Below are 24,812 nucleotides of genomic sequence, written 5' to 3'. Positions count from 1 at the left end.
TGGAACTGTGCATTTTTTAATGATGTACATGGGAATCCTACTGTGAAAAGGTCATCAGACAACTAAGAGGAAGCTACTTGTGTCAGCGCATAGACTGCAACAAAAAGCTACTTATGTCACACACTAGCTCAGATTCTGAGTTTTTTCATTTAAATAATGTACACATTTATCCTGAAAACTCCAAGGTCTGTTTAAACTTTCTGTCCTACATCTGAGTTCAGAGCTTCTTGGAACTTGTCTTCTTAAAATAATCAGTGAGATGTATGCCCCTCCCCGCTCCCACTCTCATCTGTTGCTCTGTTTATAGTAGGATCCAGCTTCCCAGACTCTGCACAGACCTTGAAATGCCAATAATCCGCCCACACACAACGTTCTTCTGGTGGGGAAGCAAATAATCCAGAGCCTTGTGTATAATAGTGATACTGTTATTTTCAAAAGAACCATGTCCATCTGGCAATGGCAGCTCCAGAGCACAGTGCTGAAGCCATACACAATGGGAAAAGAGGAATTTTCTGTACCATGACTGTAGCTTTTTTCCACTGCGCAATAAATACTTTTGAAATTGTATTTATTCACTGATAAATAGATAAACTGTTACTCAAGAATTATTTCACTAATTATTTCACAAAGCCTAACAAATCTTTGTCAATCAAATTATGATGAATGCTTGTACTAATGTTTCAATTTTGGACAATATCTAGAACATAAAATGGTAATTATATATCACTTATGAGCTCCTTAGTAAATGTTAGCCAGCCTGTTACAAATGAAAACAAGGTACAAATGACAGATTTTTTTGGCCTCATTTCATTGTACATGAACATATAAACTATGATTTCTTTTATTGGGGAAAAAAATACACAACAGGCCATTTAGCAGGAGCTATACTACTCACATTTGCATTTTATTTAGCTACATTAAGAAAAGAAACAGAAGTGACATTCTTTTAAACTAGAAGGAATTGGCTTCTGTGTTATTGTTGTTATTATTAAAGTACAGGTCAAATAGTGAATTTCCTATAGGAGAATACAAAAATAAATCCATGCAATTCACTTAAATGAAATGGATCAATTTCATGCCCATTGGGAATTTAGGTAATCTGGAGTAAGAAACAACTCTAACAGGGAAAAGTAATGAATGTTTTTGCACCAAAGAGAAGTAAATTCTACACTTGCTCACCAGAATATTATCCTGTATGTTTTTAGCCCAACACAGAAACACTTGATCATACTCAAGCAGAAGTCACATGTTCTTTGTAAGAGTCCAAACGGATTTAAACAATACATCTCCCCATTGCTACACATTGTGAGTCATCTGTATGTGATGAAATTTTACCTCTTGCTTTTGAGAACTTTTTTCTACAGAGATGTTCAAGCTAGCCTACAGTATTTTTTAAACCTTCAAAGCCAGCCCTGCCTGGGTTAGAGTTATGTTTAATGGAAGAGGTTACCATTTCTTGCAAATGGCTCCAATAGACTTTCATTTTCCTACTGAATGATATCCCAAGCAAAAATAATTAAATCAATACAACAGTTATTCCTAAGAGATTTGAATTAAGAACAGTATTCCAACACCCCACAAATGTCTCTCTGTGGAATCTATGCAGGTAAAAAAAATAAATCTTAAAAAAAATATTTCAACTCCCAAACATTTAATAACCCTTTACATCTAGAAAGCTTATAGTCTCTCTGAGACACAATTTTAACAAAACTGTAGAAATAATCAAATAAGGTAGTCTGAATGAGAATTACTGCAGGATTGTAAAGCTATCCTCACTCATCTTCTTTTCCAAGCAGTCCCAAATACTTCCATGCACACAATCTGAAATTATTGTGTTTCAAAAGCAATGAACCACTTGTCCTTAAACTTTGCAGGTCCCCACTATTTTACAACATCATGACAGAAAAACAATGGTTTCCAAACTCCTTTCACTCAGTTCTCATATATTCAACTACTTCTATTTAAAAATCTAAGCATGAAATTTACTTTGTAATAAGACATGTCAGCAAGGCTTGCAAACTGTACGTTCTGCAGTACAAGTGAGAAGGAGGGGATAATTTCACAAAAAAAGCTGATGCTTTTAACCACTGCACATTACCTACCTCCCACTGTAACACAGATATATTAGTGTCCTTGTTATACATATTAGGTACACAATGATTATAGATGTTGTACATTTGGATTGGAGGGACTGGCTTTTCCAGGCTCTTGTTGTAATCCGAAATTCAGCAGAAAACCTGGGGTGGTGTGTTAATGCTACAGCTTGCAAAACACAAAGAGATGACTCACAATAGGTAGAACACAGACACTACATACAGGCCACTCTTTAACCCTTGCCTACAAGCAAATCTAGTTTTACTGGTGGAAGTAATTCATATCCCAAAACTGAATGTCTCCCTGTGTGTTTTATCTCTGTTTGGTCGGAGAATAGATAGGCTGAACAGATGGAACCTTTTCAACTCTGTAAAACAGTTACAGCTGCTTAGCTAAAAAAACTTCATTAAAAAAAATCACAGCCTTTCCCCCTTCCCTAAATGAATTTTTTAAAAATGCTGCAAACTATTCCTTTGCAATTATGCTTATCTACAAAAGAATAATCACCGGTACCAAAATTTCTGTGTAATCTGTGAATTTAAAGTTAGAAGATACAGCAACGCTTAGTCAGTCTACACTACTAGATGAAAGTAACAAAAGAATGTCACTTAGCCTCTAGAATTTCTTATATTAAATGAATTATCAATTTATTTATTTAGGAAATGCAAACTACTACAGTGCAAAAAGGTTATTAAAAACATTTTACTATCATTTGTCTCAGATATTTCCAAATAAACACATTAAAAATTTATAAAGCCATTTCCAAGCTCTAGTACCAGTTGACTCCCCTGTTATTGCTTTCTCATGGTACGACAACTTTCTAAATTACATACTTCCTGAATGATTCTGCTCTCACAGTATAAAATGCAAAATCATCATAAATACCTTCCATTCTATAATTTAGAAAACAAAATAAAGCAAGCCACCACACCAGAAAGGTATGAACCAGTTTTTGGCAGCATGGAGTTAAAATTAATGGACCCAAAACCCAGCGGCAGCGATATAACCCATTATCTTCCTTCCAGGCACAAAGATCATCGAATCATACAACAGTTTGGGTAGAAGATCATTTCGTTTCAAACCACGCCACCATGGGCAGGGATGCCACCTAGTAGATTCAAAGTCCCATCCTAACTGGCCTTGAACACTTCCAGGGACAGGCCATACACAGCTTCTACAGGCAACCTGCTCCAGTGCCTCACTACCCTCACAGTGAAGAATTTCTTCCTATTATCCAATCTAAACTTACTCTCTTTCATTTTGAAGCTGTTATCCCTTCTCACGTTATCACTGTAAAAAGTTCCCCTCCCATTTTAGATTTCTTTAGATTTCCCTCATTGGTGAAAGGCAGCAATAAGATTCCCTCAAGAGCCTTCTCTTCTCCAAACTCAGCAACCTCAATTCCCTCAGTCTTTCCTCATAGGTGTTCCACTTGCTCCAACATACACTTTTTGTGCTGAAAAAGCTGGATACAGTACACTGCATGAGTGGAGAAGAAGAGAAAAATCACACCTCTTGCCCTGCTGGCCATACCCCCTTTTGATGCATTACAGGACATCTTTGGCTTTCTGGGCTGTACAGAATAACCCTTTGGCCACACCTGCACCACTTCAGGCACCACCCCTCACAGCTACTGCACAAGATTAACTCTGGCCAGAATCAGGATGGCATCTTACTGAACCTCATTTCAGGTAGATGTACAGAGTAGTAAGGAGGCTCAGGGGAGACCTTTTTTCCAGGCTAAACAAATCCCAGCTCTATCAGCTGCTCCTCATAAACCTGACAGTCCAAACCCTTCACCAGCTCCTTTGCCCTGCTCTGAACATGCTTCAACAGCATCTCAGCGTCCTTCTTGCCCAGAGGGGCCCAGAACTGGATACAGTGCTCAAGGTGTGGGCTCACTAATGCCAAGCACAGGGGAAGAATCACCTCCCTGATTCTGCTGGACACAGAATTTGATACAAGCCAAGATGCCACTGGTCTTCCTGGCCACCCGGGCAAACTGCTGTCCCATGTCCAGCCACTGCTGACCAGCACCTCCATGTCCTTTCTCACCCAGCAGCTTTCCAGCCACTCTGTCCCAGCCTGTAGTACTGCAGGGAGTTGTTGTGGCCAAATGAAGGACCTGGTATTGGGTCTTGCTGAAACTCATACCATTGGTCTCAGCCCACTGATCCCTCTGCAGAGCCTTCTGAATCTCCAGCAGAGCAACAATCTTAAGTTTACAAACCTACTGAGAGTGCACTTGATCCCCTCATCCAGATCATCAGTAAAGATGTTGAACAGGACTGGCCCCAAAACTGAACCCGGGGAGACACTACAAGTGACTGGATGTCAACTGGATGCGGCACCACCCATCACCACTCCCTGGGTTCAGCTACCCAGCCAGTTTTTAATCTGGCAAAGGGTGTACAAGTCCAAGCCATGGCCTGCCAGATTTTCCAGGAGAATGCAATGGAGAAAAAAATAAATATAATAAAATAATAACAAAAATGTAAAATAGGAATGTGAATAATGTCACAGTGAAATAATCAGTAACAGAACTAGCTCATAAGCAATTCTTCAACTCTTGAAGATGATGGATCTGGTTTTTAAAGCTATGTATTAATTTAACAGCTAAATTCACCTTCTCAAAATAATCAAGTGTAGACAACAAAGTTAATATGCAGGCATTTCATACATATGTATTAACAATAAAGAAAGATGTTGTTACATAGTAATAAATCAGTAAAGCAATACCAGCCATTCCTGCTACAGCAACATAATCTTCCCACTTCCACCAGTCCCAAGAAGAAAATGTTAATACCCAGGTTTACAGAAAGCCGAAATTCTGCATAGGTTCTAACCCTCCCAGTCACTCGCAGCTCCAGAGTATCACTAAAACTGGCATGGTTTTCTTTTTAATTAGTTATATTAGACACACTTTTCATCTACATTAAACAACATCATAATAATCTACACTATATGTCATTACATCATATTTTGTTCCTCTCTGAAACCAGAGAAAGACAATTTCTGACATGAGGGGTTTCGCAGTTTCATACTATACATATTTATTTTGGTGATCTTCAGCATGACTACTATTATTTTCATTTAATGTCCAAAGGGTTCAAGAAATCCGTAAGCACTCAGTACATTTTCACCAGTTCCATGCTATTCATGATTATGTAGTTCCCACTAACATTTACCCTAAAACATTCTTTACAGTCTGGAGAGTCTCAGCCTACTTGGCTGCTTCTGACACAGTTACTAATCACGCTTGTGGCCCTTCTCTGAACTGTCCTCTGAACTTTTCCAAAGTCTAACATCTGCCTTTTGAGAGGAGAGATTGGAACTACACACAAAATTGAAGCTGTGCACAAATCATTAAGCCCATATTGATTTTGTTTTGCTTCCTTTTCTTTGCCCTGTCACCAGAAACCATGATTTCATGCAACAATAGTTCTGCTGACTACAAGGGTCATTTCCATACCCACCATCAAACATGTGAAGCTAAAATCTCAGAAAATTTTAGCATCACAGATTACTTTTATGCAGTCTTTGCCCAGATAAATACTGATCATGACAGGAGATTCCTGTTGCTGTATGATGAACAATAAACAGAATAATTAAAACCCCCAAAACTATTAGGTGTATATTTTCTTATATCCATATAATATAGGCCAAATCTATTACTATTAATAAAATTTATTTTTCTTCTACAGAAGGGGTTTACCTTCATTTTGCCACTATATTTTGGATCTGAAATAGTTTCAAAGGCTGCATCTCTGCTTAACTGCACAAAATCTGGAAAACTGGAAAATACCTGGCCGCAAACTCGTTTGATATGTGCTTCCTGGAAGAAAAGCAGAAAGATTGAACAGGCGTTAAAAATCAGAGCTATATTAAGCCACACAAGGAGTTAAACAAGTTGTAACATGATCTGCCAAAGTATCTCAAGCAGAGTTAGGTGGTTTTTAATTTAGTTCACTACAAAACTGCTAGATAAAACATACCCTGTGTGTTTTGCTTTGTTTCATTTAAAACCAAAAGAGATTCTTAATCTGAAATTATGAATCATATTTGGAATTTCTTCTCCTGGCCAGAATTGTCAGTTTCAAAAAATTCTCCTTCTTTGACGTTCGCATTACCCAAGGGTCGTGCACCAACATTTCTCAACTCTCTCAGGAAACAAGCCAGTAAGGGCTTGTTCCACAACAAAAACTGAACAAGAAATGGACTTAAGGTTTCAAAAGCCAAATAAAGCTCCATTGCTAAATTTAGCTCTGAACTTAAACACGGCCTCTCACTTTAGGTCCACTTTTCCAGAGAGAAAGAAAATATCACATCTCTCACCTAAGAATAACACACATAAAGGTGTTCAATACCCAAGGTAAGAAACACTACCAAGTATTAGTTTCTCTGGTAGATGTTGGTAAAATTAATAATTACGCATGATGCAGAAGACTATAAGTCACAAAATACTTGTATTCTATTATTTCAGAGGTTATTTAAATATCAGATGTTATTACAACAAAAACTACATATCCAATACACAAAAAAGTCCACTTAAAATATCTGGGTATATGCTTTGTGTAATGTGCTGGACACTAAAAGTAACATTTATGAAAAAGCAAAACTGCTTTAATGGAACAAACTCGAAAATTAACTAGGACATTCTGATTTCTCTTCCTTGATAGATTCTAAGAAAAAGTTGTAAATCCCTTTCCTCAATCCTGGATCTTAAGGTTCACAAACATGCATTTCTGAAACTGCCATTTGTTGGTCTTGTTGCTTGCCATAGTAACAAGATAAGCTGATATTGATCTTTCATTGACCAATTTCTTTTAAAACATGTTTCTTATTATTTAAACAAACTCAGCTCTTAACATAAAGTACTAGAGAAAAAACCCATTCTAATTATCTATTATTGGTTTATTTGCACAAAGACATTCCTCTTATAGGCATAAATGTAACAATAAATGTAACAAAAATGGCACTTCTAGAAATCATTAAAAATTACTCTCCCTCCTAACCTCTTCTATGTTTTATAACCCCTACTTTCAGAAATGAATCAACTCAATGAACATGTTGCTTTGTATAACATCTTTATAAGGTATGCATTCTGTATGACTCAATGGAAAAGGAATTTTACAAAATATCTTAATTGCAGTTAGTTAAGACTTAAAAGGAGGACAGCAGCAATTTTCATTCAAGAGTTTTCATCCCATTCATTTTTCAAAAGTCCATTTTTTAGATACTTCTGAAATTAACCTGCAGTTTGGTAGTGTTGTCTATCTGCAGCAGGGCAGCATGATTTGCAACCTTCTGTAGGATCATTAGGTAACTGAAGCGCAATGACTTAATCGTTTCACCATGTGCATTTACCTACAAAAAAAAAACCAGTTTATGCAAACAAATACTACTGAAAATAAGTAATAATCTCAACTAAATGCTATTCTTACCAGGTTTAATGCATTAACAATTCTTAATACTATAACTGATCCCCAAGAGATGAATATTGTATTTCTAATAAAAATGAACCAAGTTTTGTTTTTCCTTCAGCTTTGTCACCCTATTAATAGAAACATCTTCCCAATAAGGAAAAAACCCTACCGTTATGTTGAGTGCTTGCTGAACATTTCAGATAATAACTTCTACAGACATCCCATGGAGATAAGAATTCTTCAGTAAACAAGAAGATGGTAACTTTATAACTTATTAAATCAAGCAAGAGCAGTTTGAAAGACTTCTTACCTTTCAACTGCTAACTTTACTTTTCTCTCCAGCAAAAGCCTATAAAGCTTTACAAATATCTCAAATAGCATAATTCAAGCTTCAGACATTCTACAGTGCAACAGCAACTTGCAACAACATCAGCTATTTTCCTAGTTATGGCTGGCTGGCTTGATCAATATTTGTTTTCCTTTGCCTTCTCAAGTTACTAAATTTCACAGTTAACTTTGGATTAAAACAGTCCATAAGAGCACTCAACTACCTGCAGGCCTGCCTACTGCCCTTTTGTGAATCCAGTCCACCAGCATTTCTTTTTTTCAGCAAAACATCACTAGAAACAAAAGCCTACAAAGAGGGCTAGTATCCATGGAATATTAAATAAAACTGATAAGGGGATTGCTCATAAAGAAAGATGCAGGAGACTGAAGAAGCTACATCATTTGGAAAAAACCTCAAAACACTACACAAGAATCAGAGCAGGCCAGAGAGATAAAAGGGAGAAACAAGCATGTGGCATATGCTTCTAAATGTTTAAAAGATGTGCTTAATCTGAGCCTACTGAATGAGGTAAGCAAAACAAATACAAAGCTAGACTGATCAAGGTTTAAAGAAGTCCAGAGAAGATTAAAGAAATCTGCAAAGCTGTTTCTCATGGACTAAGTTCGACTTGTGTTCTGTGGCTGCTGTTAACAGTTCTCCCCTCATGAAGCAAGGCAAAGTGAATGTTTAACGGCACAGAAAGGCACGACTGCAGTTAGAACACAACACACTACCCAGGCGACCTGCTGAGTTCAGCATGCCTCCCATTCACAGCTCTTGCACAAACTGCCTGAGGCACCTGGGAGCAGCGTGCCTGACACACACTGAACATCTCAATGCACTGCCCTTGCCAGTATCAACTAAATCACAGGTGCATTTATTAATACAAAAGATCCAGAATTTACTGCACAGGGAACAATCACCTGTTCAGGGAGTGCAAAACAGCTTTGCAGTAACCCCAAAGTGCTTAACTCTATCATGCTGATGATGCAGCTCCTCATGTTTCCGGCTGGATATCCCAAACAGATGAGCTACAACTAGGCAAACATTTCAATCAGCTCTTCATCAGCAGAATCTCTTGAGAAATTCAGAAGACTATGCGCATTAAAATCCGAACAGTGACAAGTTCTTACTTTGTAACAACAGTTCTTCCTCTTCCGGCCACTGTTGCAGCTACAGGGCTCTCCTGCTCTTAACACCAAAGTTACATCATCTGTCTCTAGCACAGCCTGATACACAGCTCTCTGGAATTCAGTGAGGGAACAAAACACCATCTGCCAAAGAGAAAACACAAGAAACACTATCAGATGCATCATTCAATGAAAGGCAACAAACCACTGCATCAAAAAACACAAATCACAGATCACTAAAAATAAAGTAGAAATAAATTCTACAGTTGCTAAAATAGTTAGGAAATAGGAAATTATTCTACCACCAAATGAAAAAAAAAAAAAGTGGATCTTGACACCAAAAGAACATGAAACTGTAGCAAAAATGCATGCATACTTATTTTATTCCACTCCAAAATTCTAGAAAGAATATCAATATAATTCTACAAGAACCTGCTGCTATTTTGCTCAAAACCTTTAAACATGGCTTTTGTGAAGGAACAGGAGGAGGAAGGAAAAGTGAGAGAAGTAAATACATAATGTCAATTACAGATTTATCTCTGCTTTGCAAGCTGCTTAATTTTCCCTTTCCCCTTTTTAGGCATTAGCTGCTGTAGGGCACTACCGCAAGCAGGACAAACAGAATAAACAATGAGAAGGCAAGGATCTACAAAGTGCTATGGCGAAAACTCTGATCCCTCTTCTGAAAGACCATGGGTGGCATCTCCATGACATCTTTAGTCTTAAGCAGCAGGAGACAGAAATCCCAAGATCATTCCTTAACCTATGCTATCCACATAGCAGCAGCACCATGCTGAGCTATAATAATACAGCAGTAACTTGAACATATACTCACATTAACAAGATAATGAAAAGAATAAAACCTGCTAGATTCAGAAAGGAGACTAACTGATATTTGTGTTAATCTTTCCTTCAGAACACTGCCTAGATGACATTATTATAAAGGAAGAATGAAGAAAAAACACCCAATTTTGAAAATAAAACCAGATGCAAACTCACATATTTGTGAACTTAGAAGAAAAGATTTAGCAGAACTCTTAGTTATATCAATAAAGTATTATCACTTCATGGAATATTTACAATTGCATCAGATGAACAGGATTACAGGCCTATCACAGAATCAGTTTGTCTGAGACTTTTATTTTGGGATGAAAACAAAGGAGTTAAAAGCATACACAAAGTTTCAAGATGCAAATTCAGAAGTTCTGCATAGAATTTCAAGACATTTGCATACATTGCTTTGGGCTTGCAGAGATAAGGACAAAAACATACATAAAACAGATGTGTAAATCACTAGTCAGAAGACTGGCTGAGCATTTTCATGCTTGATTAACTCCATTTCAATGTGCAATCATAGTAATTACATGAACAAAGCATACTACTTCAAGTGCACTTTTTCCAAGGCTATGGATTCTTCTTAAGTTAAAAAGATGAAGAGAGAACCATAAACTACAGACATGATGCAAGAGAGAAAATACAACAAGAAAACAAAAAAGAAGAGATACATTCATTTGCATTGTATTTGAAATGTGAAGGCACTCTTACTCTGTCTTCCTTCTTTGGCAACTGATCACTGATAAGCGCTTTGGTACGCCTCAGAAACCAGCCAGACATTATTTTTGCTAGCTTCACCATGGCCTTACGACCTGTTGCTAGCTCTCTTTTAGTTGCAGTGTGCCTCTGGCCATGCTCCACTGGATCAGAAAATTTCTTCTTGAAATGTACTCTGCTACCTAAAAGTCCTGGTACAGCCCTATTAAAAAACAAAAGGGGATGGGGGATTGATTCACTGTTTTAAAGCATACCATAATTTTTTTTTTTCTGCTAACAGCAAGATATCTTAAAGTAGCCACTAGATAAACTAATAAAAATTTTAAGTACAAATAGAAACATATACTATTTTAAGACATGTCATTTTTCCTTTGTTTTCAGTGATTCTCAAATGCTAAGACATACCACTCAGGAAAAGGGTTCCAATCTCAAGAAAAGAAAAAGTTTAGCAGAATAACAGCAATCACAATTATATAGAAGCTCTAAACTACAAGGCTGCTAGTGTTGAGGAGCCTAAACTGGAAGCTAAACAGTCATGTTTTCAATTTGTACTGGGTTTATGAAATCAGAATATGCAGATATTACAATTAACTAAATAAAATCTTGAAAAACCCAATAGTATAAAGAATTTAGTAACTGTTGGCAGCATTACATATTGGAACGACTTACTAACAACATCAGCATAGTTTTAATGGACTAGATGCAACACTAAGCCTAGAATATTCTTCCTGCTATTTCTGTTCTGTACAGCCTTATATTTAAAGTATATTTGCTTTGTTCTTCCTCTGCAAAGCATTCCGAGGAGATTTAGATTTGTATCTATAGTCAGTTGTACTTCTCCTTGACCATTAAAAGTTTTTCTGGACAAGACTGTTACTTTTCAAATACGTGCACTTGTGCATTTTGGAAAAAAAAAAGCAAAATATTATTATTTTCATCCTCCAAGTGGGTCAGAATGACCTGCACATACTGGACAGAGCAAAGGCACTATGTTGGTTAAGGTTGTGTAATGATTCTCTGTCTACTGGGCAAAGGACAGAAGAAAAAAGAGTGTCCCTGGGGATAAAAAGGAAGAAACAAAAAAAGGGTAATATGGGAGGTGAAGGAAGAATAATTTTAACTACTTCCCAAATTCCCCAAAGAAGCCAGCTGGGATGAACTCCAAATGTATTAAGCAACTGTAAAATACTAGGAGCCTACCTCCCTAATAAGTTATAAAAAGCAGGTGTTTTGAGGTTGAGGGTTGTGTTTTGTTCTTGTTTTTTTATAACACAGATGGGTCCATACCATCCAGTTCTGCCCCAACCCCACTGCACAGTCAACACACAGAGGTGTTTAAATATAAAAGAAAATATTTTATTTACCAGTCCATAACACACCAAAGTTCCTTCATATTGTTTTGAAGAATGGTTCCAGTAAGACCTATGCGAACACGGCATTTTAATGACTTCATGGCTTGAGTTATTTGAGCCTTTGGATTCTTGATTCTATGTGCTTCATCCACTATCACAGCAGACCACTCTATACTGCAGATCAAAAAAATATTTCATTAATTGACATTACTTGTCCCATCATCCCACATACATAGAAATAGTGAAGTCAGCCACACAAATAGCTGTGATTATATTATAACACATTATTATTACTTTTTTATTTCCCTGTTTAGTTATATTATATCACTCCATTTCCTTATATTGTTTGTTTAATAAAGTCAATTAACATAGTTGAACGTCATAGCTAAACTACACTGTCAAATAAATAAGCTACTGTTACCTGTATCAAATGCTTTCTGTGAACAAATAATCTGTGGATAAATGAATACAGCATAGCAATCTGTGGATAAATGAATACAGCATATCTCACTAAAATTAACTCCACTCATAATTAAGAATTACAAAAAATAAGTAAGTCTCTAAAGATAAACTACTGAAATATGCTTAACATAGGTATGCTTCATTTTACCAACAAACATTATCCAAGGCAAATATCAGTGAACTGCAAATATTTCAAATTTCAATCTGCATGGTTTTCTACGATAAAGTATCACTCATGAATACATATACAGTACCAATACAGCAGAGGAATTTTAATATTTCGGGATTGGGATGACAAGGAACATAGCTATAAGCAGTGACCAAAAGATATTTTGCAGCCAGTTCAAGAATAAAACTTAGGAGTAGAATGACCTGTATGCTGAGATAATAATAAAGAAAGTCTTCAAGTCTCTAGGAAGAGATTTACTAACTTTATGAGTTCACTTTATAAATATGAATATTTCAGAACATAACCATATCAAGACCAATATGTTGCAAAAGGCTGAAACAGACATGTTTAGAGATGTTTAGTAGAAAGTGCATCTCCTGAGCAAACTGCATTTAGTTCACTAACGAAGGCTGATATTGTGGCATTTTTGCTAATCACTAAATACATTCATTCATGTTCAAGTTCCTACACTCCCAAAATATGCTACAAATTGGAGTTTCTGAAAAGTCTAATGGATGTTCATACCCTAGCTCCTTCCACTTACATCTTTCATACTGATTTACATGCATAACTGAGCATATGTATTCTTATTCCTGACAGCTAACTACTTAAGAGCAGCTTTTGAGGCCAATCCATCACTGTAGTGAAGCAAGACACAAAGCTTCTCCTGCTGTCGAGACCACAGGCCCATCCAGTCACATCCTCTGCAGAAACAGTTTGAAAATCTGCATGCTGAAGAAATGTATTTGCAGGCAGTCACACATTAGATCTGCTCCACACATGCACCTATTTCCTGACCACAGTCTATTCCATGATCAAGCATGAAGAACTCCTCAGAAAGAACACAAATAGCCGATAACAAAACTGCTTTACTCTTCTATCTGTACTTCTCTACTCTCTGTACTTCAGACCTGAGCACAGAAATGATGATCTGACCATTTTGCTGACAGATCTCCAGACAACTAAGGTACTCTCTGGGGCTTGGACCTTTCCCAACACCTGAAATGTCAAGATCTGCAGATCCACTTATATCAGCTGCTGAGGGCAGGCTGCTACCATCAGCCATTGACACAATTCGTACCCTACTTCCAAGATGACAAAGGGAAAAAGGACCTTTAGGATTGGATAGAAATGTGTGGGTTTAAATCTCAAAGCTTTTAGGGTGCAATGATCTTGTCAAGCTGGTGAAAAGAACAAATAACAAGGAGCATTTCTGAGCATTTGCTAAAAATTCCAGGTGATTGCTCTCCTTATAAAGACAGACAGACAAATACCTTCTATGTATCTTTTTGCAGTCATCAGGTTTCAGGCAGGCAATTCCTGCATCTTTCAGAGAACATTTAATAACTGTGTTACCAGCAAAGACTGGTTTTATGGGAACTATTCAAACACTTGCTGCTACCAAGTGACAGTTGTATTGAGTCTGGCTGAGATGGAGCTAATTTTCCCACGGCAGCTCTCACCAGTCTGTGGGTAGTTGGAAAGGTGTTGTTAATACACCAGTGGTCTGGCTTCTGCTGAGCAGCTCTGGCAGACGCTGTCTCTCAACATTCCCCCCACATCAGTAGACTGGGAATGGGTAAGATCCTGGGAAGGGACAAAACTTGGCCAGCTGACCCAAACTGACCAAAGGGATAACTCATCCCATATGGTATCAGCTCAGATATAAAAGCTAAGGAAAGGAGGAGGAATGGGGCATTTGTTATTTATGATGTTTGCCCTTCAGAGCAACTTCTACTTGCCTGGAAGCACCATTTCCTTGGAAGTGGCTCAATACTGCTAGCTCATGGGAAGCAGAAAGTAAACCTTTTCTTCCACCACTATGTTTGTGCCTGCCTAAACTTTTGCTTTTGCTTTAGTAAACTGCCTTATCTCAGCTAAAGAGCTGGTTTTTATTTTAATTTCTCTTCCCTGTCCAGCTGGGAAGGGATTGATAGAGTGGCTTGGTGAGCACCTGGTGTCCAACCAAGGTCAACCCACAGGTTACAGGTTAAATTCAATAGTACAGGATAAATACAACAGTACAGGGATTCTTCTCTGCCACACAGTGAGTCAACGGATTTAACAGCAAATATGTTGTACAGAAAAAAGTTCTTGAAAAGAACAATGCACAATTAGACAGTTAAAATTCAGTGTGTACAAAAACATTAAAACTATTACCTGTTAAATTCATCCAAATACAGGCGAAGTATCTCATATGTTGTAAGAGCAACTTCAAATTTCCCTTTTTTGATGCGACTCATGTCATCATCTTTTTTACTGCCATGTAAGACAGAAACTTTAAAGTATCCCCATGTGTCTAACTCATTCTTCCAGTTGTACAGCACTGAAAGAGGGGCCACTATGAGGAAAGTCTGAAAACAAATATATATTACAGAATCACTAGAAAAACTACAACATAGCAATTTCTCAATAAGGGAAGTCAAGCTCTTGATTATTTTACTGCTCTGAGCAGTCTGACTGGTTAATTCTGCCATTTCAAAGGATGTATGGAAAATATCTAAAGTTAATATAAATTCAAAAGTAATCAGTTTACCCTGAGTATGTATATAACACAGCAGAAAAATACTGTCATACTAAACTCTTAACAAAGTAAGATGTGAAACACTATCATTTTGCATTGTCATAGCATCTGTACACCATAAAATGTTTTACAAATGGAGAAAATAAAAGGATGAAGAGGGTAAGCAGCTTCCTCAAATCTATCAGTCTAGTCATCATGTGACTTGAAAACAGATAGTCCTGAAAAGAGTTTAAAAAATTAGGACCGCTCACACAATTCACTTAGTATCACTTAGGATAATAAAATCAAAGAGGTAGGAAGTGACCTTGGGACATTTTCAGTGCAACTTCATAGTCAAAGCAGTAGCAACACTGACTTCAAACCTGGGCTTAGCCAAGTGAGGTCTTCAAAACCACATAAGGATGGATGGGGTCTACAACCTCTCTGTGACCTCTTTCAACACTAAAGGTCCTCAAAGTGACGTTTTTCCCTCATGTATAATCAGAGTCAGAGCCATTCCTGTTTCTTTGCACAAGAAGTGCTGTCCCTTTACCCCTTCCTCTCAGCCTATATTTCCTGAGGAGCATGTATCTATTATTCCCAGAGCTACAGTCATATGACCCATTATGCCAGTCAAATTCTCTAACTATTGCAGCAAAACAAAAATAACAATGGAAAATATAAATCACATGGTTTCTGTAATGGGTAAAATTAAAATGATCTTCAGATTTATCTTATTCACACAGAACTTTTACATGTATCTTTTATTTGCTGTCACTGTATTTCATTACCAGATTATCAGCCAGACTTCCAACATTACGACAGCCAATCAAGAAAACACAGGACCATCACAAGGCTATTAGCAATACACCTTCCAAACATATGGATTTGTGTTAATACCTTGTTATTCTAGATACACATGCTTTTTTTACTTTAAAAATATCATCACATAACACTAATTTTCTACTCACTGACATGGGCTTTTCAATGTACTCTAGCCACAAATCTAACCCAGACACCTCCAAATGTTTTCCATTCGTGCAAATGAACAGTAGTAACAGATTAGACAATAACTAGAGAGAGAGGGCACTATGGCAGTCTGGAAAACTGAAGGCTTCTCAAACACTATTAAGAAAGGCATGAAATCCTACTTCAGCAGCTGAATTTTAAAAATTAATGTACATAAACTCCTACAACAAACAAACAAATAAATCCAAGTATTGCCTTTCATCAAAATCCTTAAGTTAGTATCACAAAATTTGTACCTTCTTGGGGTTACAATCTGAGCCCTTTTTCATTGTCCGCAGTAAAAACTCTGGCATATTGTTTTCAATATCCTCACGTGTTCCCTTTTTGTGCAACACTGCAGCCAAAAATGAAATGACCTTGAGAAAGAAAACAATTCTCAGTAACTATGTATAATAAGAAATTGAATAAATTCCACAAAAATAAACATTTAGGACAAAATCTTGGACAGGACTCTGGAAGGTGGTTTGGTTTGGTCAGGGGGAAAGATTTTTTCTGGGGGATGCTGGCAGCGGGTGTTTATTTGCTTTAAATAAATTTGGTTTCAAAATGGGACCCCTCCCTCTTTTGGATTCCCAAGAACTCCTTGAACTAATTATAAGAGCAACTAATTACTCTACCTCATTCTTTTATTCTTTAAGTGGAAATGTAACAAAAATACACAAGAGACAGAGCATGAATAAAAGGAAAAAATAGAGATGAGGCTTGTCTTGCAACTCTCCTCCTTTTCAAGGTACTTGAATTTCAGATGAGAAAACAGAAGGAATAGATATCCTCTAACTATCCTCTTAATGTTATTTCTGCAAAAGGAAGAAGGGGCTTATCCTACAGGTTTGTTTTTTACTAATATGCCTTTTTCTGTATGTTTCATTCCTTCAGATTTCTGTTGTTGACATCAAAACAATTTTTTTTCTTTTGTGTCATATTCTCCCATCTGCCTAAAACTAGTCAAGGTGATTATGAGAATCCATTTATTACAATACACCACAGCAAGGACAAACATCCCAGCACAGGCTCTTCCAAACTGCTCCTATCATAATCCAAAATAGGAAGAAGGCAGAGGAAGATCTGGCCAGAACATACAAATTCAAATTTCACTTGGAATAAATGGTATCCATGGGTTAAGTAGCAGCAAGGACCAGGTGCATCATCAGAGAAGTGCCCTTCTTTTGAAATCTCAACAGGCCCCTTTTATTCAGAGCAGCCAGCTCCAGCCGCTTCCTTTTTGCAGCTGCTACACAGCTGCTCATAGCAGGCTAGAGGTAAAGCTACCAACTGTTGATATCCAAAAAAAGAACTTTCTCCCTCTAATGATGGAGAGAAAGAGCTAGTCAGGGGAGCAGAGTACAGAAAAAATACCTCCCTGAAAAAAGTAGCTGGATGGACACAAGAGAGAAGTAATCCATCGTAGGTACAGCCACAGAGTAAAAGAAAGGTGTGTAGAATAAAAGTAACCCAAATATTTTTATGCATAATATCTCACAAACTGAGGTTGAGATGAACTGCCAGTTTGCACATACTGCTTAACTAATGACTTTTACTTTTAAATCCTTTGAGAATTAGAATCAAATTCAACCAAACAATGAATCTTCATGCCTTTTCCACATTCTCCGTTTTTGGTAGAATTTGCATCACAAATTTCTAAGCATAGTAAAGGTAATGAAACAGCAACTCATTATGAAAAATCTTTGGCTCTTCTAGATAAAGCAATAAACAACTCAACAGCCTTGATAGCAAACTAGTTTACTGTAATCACACTAAGAAACAACATTATTCTTTTTGCCTTCACCTAAACTTCAACTTAATATGAATGAACCATATGGCCGGGACATTTAAAGCAAAAATCAGTTCAGAAATACAAAGAACATTAAAATTCAAAGACTTTCTAGAAAAGTTTATCTCATGAACCATCCTATAATTCAGAAACAGTACGTTTCAGCCAACTGACAATTAAAGACAACTTTTTTCTGAGATTGTATCAGTTATTCAATGAAGTTTAAATTTATTTTTTTATTTGTACTAACCTTTTCTAAACAAGCTAATTCTACCATTTTACTTCATACCCACTGAACTGCCTCTCCCATGCTGAACTTTAAACACAAACACTGTGTTTAATAAAAAATACACAAGATCACAGAATCACAAAATGGTCAGGTTTGGTATTGGAATAATTACCAATACAGCCGGATGGGACGTGCCTGAGTTTGTCTGGCCCTTGCTGTTGAACCAAACTGCAGCACTGTGGTGTTTTCACCCCAGAGACACCTTTTGGCTAGCTGGATGCTGCAGCTGGGCACTTGGAGGCAAGTCCAGGCATGCAGGAGCTCTGGTGGTCCTCAGGTTTCCCTTTGGCGGAGAAGCTTTAAGGCGATGGTGAAGGAAAGGAATTGGTTCTGACTGAGGGTTTTGATCCAGAGCTTTATTCTGACCCACAGGCCTCTGAATCCAGCAAGAGCTCCAACAGAACTCCCCAAACTACGTGGCTGTTGTTCCTTTAAACCCCCAGCAAGGGGAAGGGGTAGGAAGCCCACCAACCAGGTACAAAGGACAAAGGACATAGGACACCTGGATGGCCCAATGAACCCCCAGAGGTAGGGGGCATCTTTTAAATCTGCCCAATCCCTTCTGGAATGCCAGGACTGACAGACAGTGCTCAGCAGGGGTCAGCGTGTGGAAAGGAGAGGTGATTGACACACCTGGCAGGGAATTATCAGGGAGGAACCTGGGGTATCTGGGGCAAACCATGACATCACACCGCAACAGGCTGGAAGGAACCTTAAACATCACCTAGTTCCAATCCCTGCCATGGGCAAGGATGCCATTCACTAGACCAGACTGCTCAGGCCCCCATCCAACCTGAACACAAAGGTTACTGGAAGGCCGCAGTGAGGTCCTCCAAGAGCCTTCTCTTCCCCAGGCAGAACTGCCCCAAATCTCTCTGCCTGTCTTCATAGGAGAGGTGCTCAATCCCTCGAAACACCTAGTGGCTTCCTCTGGTCCTACTCTAACAGGTCCACATCACTCCTGCACTGGGGACCCCAGAGCTGGATGCAGTGTTCCAGGTGGGGTCTCAGAAGAGTGGTGCAGAGAGGAAGAACCACCTGCCTTGACTTGCTGGACACGCTGCTTCAGATGCACCTCTAGGCTGCAAGCACACATTACTGGCTCACATCCAGCTCTTCACTCACAAGAATCCCACAGTCCCCCTTTCTCAGGGCTGCTCTCTACAACTTCTCCCGGTTTGTGTTCATGTCTGGGATTGCCCCAGCCCACGTGCAGCACCTTGCACTTGGAATTGTTGAGCTTCATAAGGTTCTCACGGGCCCAACTCACAAGCTTGTCCAGGTCCCTTTGGATGGCATCCCATCCTTCTGTTGTGTCAACTGCACTGCTCAGATTTGTGTCATTTGCAAACTTGTTGAGACTGCACTCAATCCCACTGTCTGTGTCATTGAGGTAAACATTGCAGAGCAGTGGTCTCAAAACAGCCTGAGGACATCACTCATCACCAGCCTCCACCTCAACACAGATTCACTGACCACGAATCCCTGGCTGCAACCAGCCAGCCAACTCTTTATCCATTGAACTGACCATCTATCAAATCCACCCATCTCCAGTTAGGAGTTAAGGATGTCATGTGGAACCATATCAAAGGCCCTACAAGAAGCAGAGACATCTGTCATTCTTCCCATATTGACCATTACCTCTGACCTATGTACCTGCAGAATGTCTTCTTGTTATTCTTCACATATGATACTCTTCACATAAGATATTCTTTGGAATCTCTACCTTTCTTCTGAAAACTTAACACAGATTAAAAGAAATAGCCATCAGATGTGAATTCCACACAGGAACGCACTGTCACTGTGATAAATGTGCCTAGAGAATCAGCTCTGAGATTCAAAAATGCAAGATGCAATCAAGACAACTAAATTTAGTTTTTGCCCCCGAAGTTTACTATTATCTTTCACAAATATATATCTATAGAGAGATGGATAAATACATAAATAGACATATATTTCTTAATACATGAAATCAGATTATTTGCATCTCTGAGTAGAAACAGTCTTCCATAACTACTGAGCTCTTCAACTACCATGGACAAGAAACATGGCCATGCTTAAAATGAAGCATGTGTTAACAGATCATCATCAGCTATTTATACAAATCCATGATACACCTCTAAATGCTCTATGCAGAGTTTTGACAGTTTAGTTTACCCACTCCTCTTGTTAAGCTTGCTACAGGACAACACTTTTTTTGTGCTGAAAGGCATCTGTCAACATTCTCCTAAATGGAAAGACAATAGATACCAAAGCCAATACCTGTCAGTGAAAGAATGAGCTTGCATTGGACACATGGAGCAAGACAAAATAGAGTGGGACAAAGACTATCTCCCACGGAACTCAAACCACTCACTTTAAATCAGACAGACTATAGAGAACTTCCATACATAAAATCACCTTAACTATAGTGAAGACTGAGCAAAGAGTGAGCAAAGAGTGAGCAATTTAGGTCCCACAGATTCAAAGCATAATGAAAAAATCCAGCTACACTTTATCCTCTCATCAATCAAGCTGCCTTATAAAAAAAGTGATGGAAGCATTATTTCCAGAGATGGGAGTAAAAATGTCAGTTAATTTGCATTCCCAGAACAGTGAAACTATTTGTTTTCAGGAAAAAAGGAAAATGGTATTTTAAAAGCAAGAGTCAGATAAGGGTCTCCAAGTTCTTTTAGTGTACCCCAGTGCAAATTGCTTTCACGATAGGCAGGTAGCAATCCTCAAAGTAAATTAAACACACCAACATTTTAACTATCACAATTACTCATGCTTGTACTTAAAGGAGTCGCATCCCAGCTTTATGGCCTGTAAGGAGTGAGTCTTAAACCAGCAATGCACTCCTGGCTTCCTGGGCATCATGTCCTGCCTCATCCATTTCTGCAACAGCAGAGGAAGGGTTAAACTTCATAAATACAACACTTTTAAAAAAAGATTTACAGATCCCAGAAAACAATGCATTCTCCCACTGTGACAAACAAAAAGAATACCTGTATTGTCTTTCCAAGGCCCATATCATCTCCAAGAATACACCCTCTTTTATTAGCATAGTGTCTATACAGAAACTGGGCTCCTTCCCTTTGATAATCACGCAGGTATCTGTTAATTGTATATGGGACAAAATCACCATTGTCAGATAATTTAAAAGCAACTCCAGGAGATGGAAGATTTTGGTCAGGAAAATATGGCTTTTCCAGATCACGTTCATCAAATATTAAGCTTTTCCAAGGTCCTCTACTGTCTTTGACTTTACAAAGTTTTGTTATTAGTATTTTCCTTTCTTCAGAGTCCAAGAATGATACAACAGCAAACGATTTTCCATTCTTGTCCTTTTCAAGAGAAGTTATTGTTCCTTCATGAAGTTTTCCATTTTCAAAACAAGGGGCAAGGCATTTCTCCCCAATACGCCAATGGTCTATCAAAAAAAACAAACACACATAATTATAAACTAGTCTGATGTACAAAGGATTTAATTTCTTCGCTATTAAAACAATGGATATAAATTTAGTTTATAAAATGCATACAACTTCATACAAACACTTTACTGAAGGCAGCACTAGAATCAAAATAGCAGTTGTTGTTTACAGCTAGATATAAAATTATAGTTTGCTCTAACACCACTATTTTAGAAACAACAGATAAGGTGTATAAGGAAAAAAGCAAAATCCAGATTCCAATGCATTATGTTAACACAGTAGCTTTACACAGGCAAGCACAGCAGTATTATCAAAGTGGAAAGACATCACACGGGCAATGAAAAATAATACAAGACACCTCTACTAAAAAAAAAACAAGGTCTTCACTCTTCACTAAAAAGGCCTCACAAATAATGGCTGCATACAAAGTTTTCCAAATCTCAACTGAGGGAAAAAGAGGTGTTCTTTTGAGTTTGCAGAAACAATTTCTCATCCTCCCCTGCTCAGTCATCCCAAAACAAAGGGATACATTATTCATTTCAGAACATTTACTGTTTCTTATCTATTTGCTGGAGTAAGTTTTGATACTTACAAGAAAGTAATTATCAATTACCGTGAAATGCACCTTTTTTATAGGAAGGAGTGAGCCAGAGAGAATCTTCCACCAGAGCAAGTATTCATCATTCTATGACCAGTGGGGGTATATATTCCTGGACACATCAACCCAGACACTTTTCAGAGGTAAGGAAAAAAGTTCTGAAGGCAAAAAACTCCACCTTAGCCTATTTTAATGTCTCTGTGTAAAAACTGCAAGACTGGTTCTCCTCACCAAATTCTGAGCATCTAGAAGAATACACTTACAGGACTAATGTATTAGTTATATCCATGATAACCATAATTCATTTGCTAAATTGATTTAATTATATACATTTAATATATAAATAAAATTTAATATATTTATATAGATATAATTATATAAATTTAATTTAATTAATATAATTATATATATATAAAAACAAAAGCATCCATGTAGCCAAGCCCACTATTCTGCACCCAGCCTTGGCCCTAAGCTGACATGCAGGTAACAATAAAACTAGTACAAGCCTACAGAACACACTTATTCCAAAATTCTTTGGCCTCTAAAGTATTATTTTAGCTACAGAGATTTCACAGGCCACAGGTGGTTTGTCTGGTTAGCAAATAACAGCAACTGCTCTCTTTCGAGTAGGTCCACTCCCCTCTCAACATATACAGATTCCTAGAATTTGGTGACTTCTGACTAAAAATATTGTGGGTCTGCTCTGGATACATGTCCCTTTTGCCTGATATGAACTTCGATCCAAAGACCTAAACCGATGGCCCACTAGTTCTTACACTAACAAGGCCATAAACCAAAGTCTCCCCATTTGATTCACTATTTTGCAGATCTCTTTAATAATGGCCCCATCATCTTTGTTTGCAGTTCAGTCCCACACCTTGTGACCTGCTACATAAGCTGCTCCAAGACCCTCAGCCATTCCCTCAGATCTTCTCAAAGACTTAAAGCTCAAATGTAACTTTCTGAGGAAAAGGGTGAAGTACAGGCTGTATATTCAACAAATCATACGTAACAAATCCTTGAAGTTCATGGTATTTGTACACATCTCTCATTCAATGAAAAAAGATGAGTACATTAATATCTTCCAGTAGCATCTAATTCTTTCTGCAATTTCATGAGAACAGGAACCAAAACTGAAAAACTGAAACCAGTTATGTACAGCACACTGTTAGGTACGCAAATCAAAGTTAAAATAGCAGAGCACTTCTGTATTCCTTTTTTTTTACAGTAGTGGAGGGAGATGCATAATGCTCAGAAACTCTCAAGTTAAAACCATTATTTAAGATGACGGAGTTTTTGTTTTTAATGAAGCTTTTACTTGAGGCTAAGGAGTTGCATATGGGTCCTCACAACTAGAGTTCAGGTGCAAAGTGGAATAAATTACACTGGGCAATAGTACTAGTGTTACTAAACTCCAAACTTAGTGAGAAGCAGGGAAAATAATGAGAAAAAGGCTGACACATAAAATGGTATTAAGGACACCATTGCTGCAAAAGGTCAGAAAATAATGCTGTTAAAGCCAAAGCATGAATGCTTAGTTTAACTAGCCTAATTCGCCAAGTTCTTGGCTTTTGAATTAGAACCATAATTCATGTGGACCAGTCTTCAAAAACAAAGAAAATGATCTCACATGGCTTCCTAGTATGGGTATAGTACACTTGCCACCAATGATGAAAGCTGGTATTTAAGATGCTTGCCTGTACTTACGCCTTTTACTACAGGTGGAAAAAATGTGCCACTGTCAACATTAACCGTACTAAATCATGGTGGTAATGGCTTCCTGTCACGCACTAGTTCCTTTCAACCACTACTCCTCTATGAAATTATGTCGAATGCTTTCTGACTAAGTGAGGGTTGAACGCTTAATTTAAAGTGCAAGGTTCCATTTTCATTTCGTTTTTGTTTTTTTTTGTTTTTGTTTTTTTTTTTATTTTACACTCTAATAAACGACTGTAAAAACAGAATTCGAGGATATTGTAGAGTAAGACACATGGAAGACGCTTACCTGGCACACCATCACCACACATTTTAACTTTTGGCCGTGCAAAGCCCGACGGGGCCCGCGGGCGGAGGCACCGGGGGCGGACGGGCACCGGCGCGCAGGGGACGCACCGCCGCCCCTCCGCCGGGCGGGTCAAGGCGGTGCGGGCGGCGAGGGAGCCCCCGGAGCGCCTCAGGCGCCGTGGCTGTCCCCGCTCTGCGCACCGCGGGCAGGCGCGGGGAGCCGCAAGCGCGGAGAGCCGAGCCGGCCGGGGCCGCACCTCGGCCTCGCCCCGCCCCGCCCGGTACAGGCAGCGCCGCGCGGGTATCGCGAGAAGTGCCTTACCATGGTGCTCCGTGCTCACGGGCGCCGGCGGGAAATATCGCGAGATGGGCTGGCGGAGCGGAGCGGCGCGGGGCCGTGCTGCCCGGCAGTGCTGGGTCCAGTTGTGTCCTCCTCAGGGAAAGGGAGGCTTGGAGCTCTCGGAGTGCGTCCAGCACAGGGCTAGGGGGCTGATTAAGGGCCTTGGGAGCAGTTCTTTTGTGAGGACGAGCTGAGGGAGCTGGGCCTGCTCAATGTCGAGAAGAGAGGACTGAGAGGGGACGGTATCAATGTGTATAAATACCTGAAGGGCAGGTGTCAGAGGATGGAACCAGGCTCTTCTCAGTGGTACCGAGCAACAGGACAAGAGGCAATGGGCACAAGCTGAATCAAAG

At 38.6% G+C, this 24,812-nt stretch overlaps 1 protein-coding gene across 2 annotated transcripts in view; it reads right to left on the bottom strand.

Moving 5' to 3' along the window:
* LOC311165632 (DNA excision repair protein ERCC-6-like 2) overlaps positions 1-24,384 on the bottom strand; it is a gene marked incomplete at its 3' end in the record, with an annotated part of 35,507 nt that extends 11,123 nt beyond the window's left edge. For both annotated transcript variants that reach the window (XM_084225794.1, XM_084225795.1), the window contains exons 1-9: positions 24,121-24,384; positions 21,092-21,516; positions 16,281-16,400; positions 14,673-14,866; positions 11,894-12,055; positions 10,524-10,731; positions 8,982-9,122; positions 7,348-7,461; positions 5,810-5,929 (exon numbers count right to left, since the gene is read on the bottom strand). In XM_084225794.1, the coding sequence (XP_084081920.1) occupies positions 5,810-5,929; positions 7,348-7,461; positions 8,982-9,122; positions 10,524-10,731; positions 11,894-12,055; positions 14,673-14,866; positions 16,281-16,400; positions 21,092-21,516; positions 24,121-24,142 (1,506 nt within the window). In that variant the 5' untranslated portion in view covers positions 24,143-24,384. The remainder of the gene's footprint in view (positions 1-5,809; positions 5,930-7,347; positions 7,462-8,981; positions 9,123-10,523; positions 10,732-11,893; positions 12,056-14,672; positions 14,867-16,280; positions 16,401-21,091; positions 21,517-24,120) is intronic.
* Between the last annotated feature and the right edge of the window lie 428 nt (positions 24,385-24,812).

This window comes from Fringilla coelebs (assembly GCF_963513975.1).
Source record: "Fringilla coelebs genome assembly, chromosome: Z".
NCBI lineage: Eukaryota > Metazoa > Chordata > Aves > Passeriformes > Fringillidae > Fringilla > Fringilla coelebs.
The sequence above is the reverse complement of the archived record's forward strand: the minus strand, read 5'-3'. Positions and strand labels throughout refer to the sequence as shown.